General features: G+C 30.4%; 1 protein-coding gene across 1 annotated transcript in view; it reads right to left on the reverse strand.

Annotated features, from left to right (window-relative positions):
* LOC106467341 (mismatch repair endonuclease PMS2-like) overlaps window positions 1–9,985 on the reverse strand; it is a 71,669-nt gene that overhangs the window by 45,536 nt on the left and 16,148 nt on the right. Inside the window, exon 5 of the mRNA XM_022395500.1 lies at window positions 7,902–8,004. Coding sequence (XP_022251208.1) covers window positions 7,902–8,004 — 103 coding nt within the window. The remainder of the gene's footprint in view (window positions 1–7,901; window positions 8,005–9,985) is intronic.

The following is a 9,985-nucleotide window of genomic DNA, read 5'->3' on the forward strand; positions in this document are numbered from 1 at the left end:
TTTCTAAATAGAAATAATACTATATACATATATAATGTATAATAATTGAAATGTGACTGTATTTTACAAAATACTAGTCTACTAAAACACAACCAAGACAGGTCACTTTGTATAGACTAAAGGTCAGTTTTATATTATTGGATATGGTAACATAAGAGCATGTGTGGTGCATCATTGTAACTTCTGTATTGTTAGGCAGGCATGGCTGAAAGGTCAAAATAATAAATATATGTAAATGTAGAATATTATGATATTTAAGCTATTTAGTGTAACCATTTATGTTTTTGTGTTATAATTTGTGTTCATTCTAGAACGAAAGAGACATAATTTATATTTATTTCCTAATTTTTTATGGTGGTTACAAGATTGGTCAAATCTACTAAACCCGTACAGAGATTCATTACTGAAAATAACAGATAAAATATCAAGTTTTTTCTTAAGAAACATTTGATAACTATCTGAACATTATAAAGATTTCATGTGTGAAATATGAAAATTTTCTGATGCAGATGAAAAAAGTTAACCACACATATTATATTGAGAGACATAACTGGCTTAATTATAATCAGTATTAGTGGATTAATTTACAGAAGGGTGTTGATGATAAGTGAGAAAGATGTCATGTGTCTTTTTCAGCACATGGATTGCTGAAGTTTTTGACTGGATTTGTTTATCATGTAAAACAATAGTTAATTAAGCAAATTATATACCAAAAATATATCTTAAATTGCATTTACTAATTAATTTACACATATAATTAAATTCTAAGCATGCAACCAAACCACTTTAATATTGCCAGCTATATTGGTATCTTTTTTCACTCAGTGTCTCTTTAGTAAATTGATTAGGCTTAAAACCTTTCGAAAAATTTGACTCAATATATGGCCAGAAATGAAAAATTAGAGACAAAAAGCCAAACATTTTTCACAAAGTTTTTTATCATATTGACTTCAACTGGTATGTGTAACATACTATAGAATTTTGGCATTGCTCAATTTGTAAAGATGCACAAAAAGCAATGTTTATGCACATGGGTAGCAAAATCCTACTAAGACAATGAATAATGACTGCCATTTGAAAAGTAACTTAAAAAATAAAATAAAGAAAAAACACTGAATCATAAAAAATGGTTTTCACAGATTCTTAAGAAATTTTTTAAAACTAATAAAATGCTTCAAACTCCATCTGTATCTAAAAATACAAGTAACAGAAGAAATTAACACTAAATAAAAAACATTTTCTTTATTAACCCTCTCTACCCAGGCAACATTTGCTGCATGTCACAAGGTTTTAGTGTCTTACATTCAAATTTTATTAAACTACTTTTTGTTTATGTTATATCAATTAGTGTAGCATAAAATAGTAGCTAATAATCCGTATTTTAATAGTTTACAAGTTTTAAGTTCTTAATTTTATAAAGCCCTATATTTCCCCTAGTGTGAGAAAAGTGATGTATTTTCTGTAGGCATCACATTTTCTCTATTTTATTCACTACCCCTCCAATAAGTACAAAATTAAAAAAATTACTCAGTTTCAAATATTCATTGCTCAGAGAAACCATAATATTTATAGTTTCCAATTTTGTTTGCTTACAGAGCCATCGAAGAGAAAATCAGCCTCCTCTTGCCACACCCACCTATCATAACAGGATTTGTTAATAGTTTTCTCTTGTGTTTAATTCTATATTATCTATAACCAATAGAAAGCCAAGGTTTTCATCTATCAGATGACATATTATAATATGTTGTGTTCTGAACAGTGATTTGTCAATTTCTCTTTTAGTACAAGCTTCATTCCCACAGGAAAGATAACAACTAGCTTGTATGAATTTGTAATGGTTCTTGTACCGGTAAGTACTCTTATTTCTTGTTTTTCATGTATATTCTTTACTTATTATTATAAAAGTAACTCAAATGTAAAAAATAGTGATCTCTTTGGATTAGTTAAGGTTAGATTATGTAAAATAAATAATAATATATTAAAAATGTTTCATGAAGCATGCATGCAAACACCTTGTGGTTAACGTAATTAGATCGCATAAGATGAGCTGCACGTTCCCCAAGTGATTTACAACTTACAATGACATGAATAGTAGTTAGACATGGTTCAAAAGGCAATAAAACAATAAAGTTTAATCATAAGTAGATGTATACTGTTGCATGTATACATTTGGCAGATTATCAGTAAACATTACAAAGCTTTCATATGCAAAATATCAAACTTTTTACAAAGTCTTAAGGTTTGTAAAGCAGTGTTTTTCTCATGCATTTTTTTTCCTTTTCACATGTTGCCTATCTAACATGAAAAGTAATATTCATTTTAAGATTAAAAATACTTTTGTGTGTTTTGACACAAACCTTCAGTAACAACTGAGGTATATCACTGATATTGATATATCTCAGTAAGGAGATCTGATTGAGTATGCTGATTAGCTTATGCCTATTTTGTTCATACCATGTTTGAAGAATATGGCTAAATATATATTGTCTCAGGAGTTTTTGAAGTGAAATATATGAAGAAACTGCCTTTGGTATGGTGGGTGACCAAATTGAAAAATGAAGGTGACTCAAATTTTGCCACTGGAAAAAATTATAAAGTGAAATCAGAACTTTGAAGTCAAAGTTTAAAGTTGTGTGACCCCTGGATATCAGATAAAAAATTTATATCTTGCAAAGCAGTATCTTAGCAAATCATGGGACCAATTTTTCTAATCAAGAACAACTTGAATTGTTTTGTTATAGATATTTAAAGTCACCAAATGACAATATGTAATTCAACTCAGCATATACACTTTTTCTTCAATTCTGTGGTAAGGATGGCATTCCACATAGCTTTGAGACAGTTCCTTGGTTTAAAATTAACCTACTATGTAAAAAGTCCCTTTAAGCTGTAAAGTATGAAAGTGGCCATAGCCGTATGTAGTGAGGTTAAGTGATCAACCAGATTCCTTTTTACTCGGATTCTTCCTTTGTTAACATGAATCAACTAAATATGCTGCATTGTAGTTTTAGGTGACAACTTGCTTGGATGTTGTGCCCTCTTTAGTTCCCTCCCAGGTTTGTTGAATGAACTAGAGTACTCGCAGAAAACACAGCCCCATTAACTCTTTCAGCATGGACTCAGTCCCTGGGACTGACCTCATAACCATTTTGTGCTTATTATAGTTTTCATGCTATAACATTTAAATTAGTAAGTATATGTTAACAAAATTTGACAGATTATCAATAAACATTACGATGCTTTCATATGCAAAATATTAATTTTTTTTATTAAGTCTTATGGTTTGTAACGAAATGTTTTCTCATGCCTTTTTTTTTCTTTTCACATGTTGCCTATCCAACATGCAAAGTAATTTTCATTTTAAGATTAAAATTACTTTTATGCATCAGAAAATTTTCAAATTTCACATGCAAAATATTTATAATATCGAGATAATTAACAATCATTTCTTAAGAAAAAACTTTATATTTTATCTGTTATTTTCAGTAATGAATCTCTGTACAGGTTCCGTACATTTGACCGATCTTGTAACCACCATAGAAAAATTAAGAAATAAATTTAAATTATACTTCTTTCATTCTTGAATGAATGCAAATTATAACACGAAAACATAAATGTTTAGACTAAATAGCTTATATCTCATAATATTATACATTTACATATATTTATTATTTTTATTATATTGACCTTTCAGCCATGCCTGGCTAACAATACAGAAGTTACAATGATGGTGCTCACGTGCACTCATGTTACCGTATCAAATAACATAAAACTGACCTTTGGTGTGTACAAAGTAACTTGTCTTGGCTGTGTTTTAGTTGACTAGTATACAGATTACTGTCACATTTTAATTAGTATACATTATATATGTATATATATCATTGCTATTTTGAAATACGTTCTTAAACTTGTTTTTCTTAAAACATAGAACAGTAAATAAAGAAGTAAAGGAAACAATTATCTCTTCCAGTTATAACCTTTGTACTCAGTTGCTGATTGACGAATGTTGCCAAGTTTTTAAAAATTTTGCACGTGGAGGATATGAAACAAAATAATTTTTTTACATTTTATATATACATTTGAATAACTAAAAATCATAAATTACTATATCAATACCATACAATTCCACTATAATTTATCAAGCTTAGTAACTAATCAGTATTTTAGTCTAAAAAAAATATGAAATTTTGAGCAAACTAAAGACACAACCTACTGTCAGAATTTAAAATATATTTCTTCTCCAATTGTCAGAATATGTAGGCTTTTAGTTATATTTCTTAATAGTATAAATATATACTACATTGTTGTTGGGCTTAGGATTCTTCTACAGTAGGTGTCTGTGACTTGTTAACGATAAATTCAATGATGAATAAACAGCATGCACTTCACTTGTTTTAAAAATAATATATGTAATCAGAACAAGTTAACGTATGTATGATAAATTCTTCAACACTATTATGGATATATCATAAATACTATATATGTAGTTCTCTCCTTCTTGTCAAATATCCACTTAGGCCTAATCAATTACTTTAGAATTTCAGTTGACAAGCCGAACTATCTTCTCTATTTCTATCGCACTAGTACTTTCTGTGATTCACTTACAATTGTGGTGCAAGTTACCATAATCATTACGTCTTCTTTCTTTTGAAGAACCTCTGTTCCTTTTGTCAAAGTACACCCAGGCTGATTCAATTACTTTAGAACCATGCTTTGACAGAATAAAATTATCCTTCTTATCTTTTCTACCGTTAGTTTCACTCTTTACACATTAAATGTTAAGCATATGTCAGTCATTAGGTCTATCACTTCTACGGTAGTCGACTTCACATCCAACTTTATTCTCTTTTGCTATTATCTGTCTGCTGTTTCCCACTCGTCTCATGCTATCTTTATCACTTAAGCGTCTGTCCACCTTCTATATTCTCGACATCAATATATTGCATGTAATGTTTGATATTCTCAACATCAAAGAATTATTAACAAAACTTCCTACAGTCATTTGCTTTTAACTCTCATTATAACAAAAACTAAACAATAATAAAGCATTCACTTACAAAACTAAATTAATCAATACTATCCGAATGAAAATCTTTTATATCATGACACCTACCTCATTGAGATCTTGGTTCAAAAGAAAGAGAGGACATCCAAACACGTTAAAATGGCTGAGAAAACCACTAGGGGGACATTCTGAATTTTTTGGTTGGTTATTCATGTCATATATAGAAGTAATTGTATATAATGGAGCATTTCCAAAAATGGAAAGAGGTGGGTGGGGTGCCACTGTGCTTGATTTATTACATGAACAATATCTTAGCAAACAGAAAAGATAAGACATTCTTCTTTTATATTCTAGCTTGTCAATATTATCAATTTGAGTTTCTAATTTGTACAAAACTATAGATTTAGTATTTTGACTTCACAAACATCTAATTTGAACCAGTGCTGCATTCAACATACCACGTGACACACACACAAATCAATGTTTATCTGTGTTTTTTAATATTTACTTTTAAATTAAGAAATTGGGTTATGTATGGTACTAAAATTATCGTATTAAAATTTGAATTATAATTATGAATTATACCAAACTTATTGACATAAATTCATGAAATAGTAGTTCAATAAAATTTTAAATGCGAGTCAACAAACAAGATGACATGGCCTTTCACCCGTGCCGACAATAACATTTCTCTCTAAGGAGGAGAAAACTGCTCCAGAATTCAAGGCAGCCAAGGACAGGTTAATCTTTCTCCTTTGTGTTAATGTTGTGGATGTTGGTATACCGGTCATAGAACTGCAGGGCAAAAAAATAAGCTGCTTGCCCATTTTGTGGAAAAGTAACCAGAGCACTTGGGTCACTGCAGCTATATTTATGGAATAGTTTAACCACTGCTTCATCTTTCAGGTGGAAAAATACCTTGAATCAAAAGGCCTGCCCTTCAAAGTACTCTTAATCTTGGACAACTTTTCAGGCCACCCCACCTAGTTTGCAGTTTGCCCATCCCAATGTGGAAGTGCTTTTCTTACCACCCAACATGACTTCTGTCATCCAACCACTCGACCAGGGTGTGATTGCGATGTTCACAGCTTACTACATAAGGTGCACCTTCAGTCGATTTCATTGTGCAATAAATAATGATGCAACCCTTAATAATAGACAGTGTTGGAAGGCCTACAACATCGCAGACTGCAACTAGGAGTCACTCAATGAAGTCAAGCCATCAGCTATTAATGCCTGTTGGAAGAAGCTGTGGAAGGAGGCACTCAATGTCTTCAGTTGTTTTCTCATCAGCTGAAGAAAAAGTGAAGAGGATCATGGAGTTAGCTCATGAAGTTGGAGGAGAGGGGTTTGAGGATATTGAAAACATAGAAGTTGAAGAACTGATCGAGTCACATGACGAAAAACTGACAGAGGACAACCTAGAAGAGCTAGTGAAAAGTGATGATGACAATGATGATGAGAGTAAAGAGGCAGAAAAACCTAATTTAGATCTACAAACACTAGCAGAGATCTTCAAATGCACCAAACAACTCACTGATAAACATTTTGAATATGATCCCTCCATGGAAGACAGCCTGAAAGCTAAGAGGAAAATTGAGACTGCAATGATGCCTTACCAGGAGATTTATAAAGACCAACAAAAAAAGGATAAACAGCTGCCCATCACCATGTCTCTGCACAGACCATCTTGTGTAACCTCTCATCATACTCCACCTGCTTCCTCTGTCACTGCTACCTCACCTGCTCACCTCCAGAGGAACACTAATCCACCATACCAAAAACATCATTATCATCATCACATTCATCGTCAGCATCAACTTCATCATCACCATAATCGCTATCTTTTACATCATCATTATTAAAGGCAAGTTAAGTAAAGGGATTTTAGTTTAAGATATTTTTACATTACTGTACTATATTTCTCCATTTGTTGTATTAGTGTGTATTACTGTACATTGTTTTTTTTTATTAAAAAATGTGGTTACAGTACGTACTGTACTTCTGTGTGTTGGAAGCCTATATGTATCCTCTTTTGCAAATAGTATTCACAGTTTTAGCATTCGTGGAAATTTCTAGAACCTATCTCCCAAAAATAGCAAGGGATATCTGTACTTATTATAAACCAAAACTACAGTTTTTCCCACAGTAGCATCTTTGGAAACAATACCACTTACTGTAATTTTCCAATCGGAAGCTATGGTTTATACACTAATTTTGTCTACATATCATGCAGTTTATACATTAGTGTGGCTAAGATATGACTTTTTCAGAAGAAGCACTACAAATTTTATGCTACTGATAACTTTTTGCTTAAATTACGTGAAAAGTTTGGTAGCAACATCATTACACTTTGATGGATTTTTTTTCCCCTTGAGTGGTCACAATATGGCAACATCAGAGTAATGACAACCCTCATTTGATAATTTTTTAAAAAGTCACCATGCCATGAGAGAAGCTGACCTCCGGTATCATTGTACTGGTGTGATGCACATGTGTTGTTGTCTTCCATTATCTCTAAAACAATTTTGGAAAATAATAATACATAAAAAAGTCCCAATATTTCTTTTACTTTTATATTTTCTAATTTTTTCTTAGAAAGAAGTAACTGCTATAAAAAAGCATGTTGAATATAAATGAAGTGTTTTCATGTAAGCCTACTGGTAACTCCACAGCAGCTGTGCTACAGCCACAGTTTATACAAGTTTTTTTTTGTAATATTGATTTGTAGAAGCAGCTCATACACAGTTTAGCTTTTAATTGGAAAATTCCGATATCAGTCATTACATTAAAGTTTGTATGTATATATCACTATCAAGTTTCAATAACAATCACATTAAAAACACAATTTTATAGAACTTCAGTAAAAAAACTGTCATACATAATATTTTATTACCTGTCGAGAACAGGGACTTCTTTTTGTTAATTTTCCATCATGATCAAACTCTAGTCTTGTTCCAGAAGAAGCTCCTTTGTTGCAAGTTGTAATTACCACATCACTGTATCAATAAGAATCAGAATCTGAAAACTGGGTTGCTTTAAAATAATATACGTGTAACAGAGTATACAATTATATTCAACACAAGTACAAAACATGTACATTATAATGTGAACCAGGTGAAGCATTACATAAATAAAACAACAAATAATATATTTACCCTAAATCAAGACTATGCTAAGCATGAATTAACAAAATAAAGGTATGTAAGCATACATAAAAAGACTCGGAGAACAGTACCTATATATACACACACAGTTCTTAAATAATTAAATTCTTATCTCTTTTCAAAATGAGCAAGCTTGCCTCTGCTTGGCCTCATTATATTGTGGGGTTATTGCAGTGTGATAATGGTTTACAACTTTTAAAAATTATGCTTTTATGTTCTACAATTAAAAACTGAAAATTTTACTTTAAATACTTACAAATTAATTTATGTATGAAATGCTAGCTAAAACAAGACGTCAAATTCTGAAAACCAGGATGTAAGAACTTGTTAGTGATGGCATTTTTTCATTCATACAGAACAAACTCCAGTACTCAGTGAATAGTGGTGTAAATAATTCAAATTATACACACCTGAAATATATCTTGCAAACTTACACATACTTGTACAAAGTATGAGTGAGTGAGCGAGCAGTCTCTAGATCCAGGAATTAGAAAAACAAATGTTTTTAAACTTGGAATATTAGGTGGTCATATGTGAAATTACAACAAAATCTTGGTTTGAAATATTCCAAGTGGCAAGTTGTTTACTGAAGCACATGAAAAACATAACAAGACTTTATATTTTATAGGATAAAAACAAGTAAATTATTTGGTATCCCAGCTTGAAAAAGATAGTCAGCAATTGGCTATTTGCTAACACTTAAGTACTCATGGATCAAAAAAATAATAATAATATCACATCATGGAAGTTCTCTTTTAAATTCCATCTTAATGGTCTTTTTATAATAAAATAATCATAGTTTCAACACCAGAGCACAAATCACAGGATGGATGATTATGTAATGTGCCCCGTTTTTTTGAGGTGCCATCAGAAGTAAGACCAAATTGCTTTGTGGCTGCATTTTTATTTTTTCAAGTATATTTTTTCATTTATATATTTACTTTTTTTTCTCCTCTACAAAATTAAATCTAATTATATTTCTTCTATGGTTTGAATATGCTGCATAAAATTCATGCTATCCTTCCTTTTGATGTACTCTGTTTAAAAAATGTTTATATATATAGAAATATATATAAATTTAATTATACTTTACCTAAGTTTATAAAACTAATAAAAACGTAATAATTTAGTAAGGTTATAATTTCCCATACTGTTTTAAAAGTAGTCAGTGATCTATGAAAAAAATACCAGTACTCTTCATATAAGGAACTAATTAAGTTAGTAGATTTTCTTTTTGCACAATATATAGCAAAATTCTGAAGTAGTAATGGTTGTTTAACTTTCATTCTGTGCAAAGACTATGTACAATTTTTTTTTTTACATAATAAATAGCTTACATATAAAATCACAAGATAATATGTATTAATCTTAATGATACACATGTTCTTCCCTTGCATCCTTGAAGTCTATCCTTTTCACCATATAATTATTGCATGTACCTATGTTTCCTAAATATTAAAAAATTTTTTTCTTTATTACATGTTATTAGTGAAGGCTTAGAATTGCAATAAAAAATATGGTGCACTATAAGCCTAAACTTCTAATCACAGCCTGTGCTATGATTTTAGAATGATATATTATTTACAAAACATAGGAATATTAACAATATTCAAAATATGAATTGTTAATAACACACTTTTATTTTCAGCTACAGAATGTTTACAAATAGAAAACAAAATCATAAAAAAATAATGTTTGTAAATATAACCACTTAAAATGCAAATAATTCTAATAACGCACAACCAAACTGGCATAATTTCTGTCGTTTTAGTTAGGGTTTGTTTGTTTGTTGTTAAGCATAAAGCTATAAAAT

This window comes from Limulus polyphemus, unplaced genomic scaffold (genome assembly GCF_000517525.1).
Source record: "Limulus polyphemus unplaced genomic scaffold, Limulus_polyphemus-2.1.2 Scaffold2576, whole genome shotgun sequence".
Taxonomy (NCBI): Eukaryota; Metazoa; Arthropoda; class Merostomata; order Xiphosura; family Limulidae; genus Limulus; species Limulus polyphemus.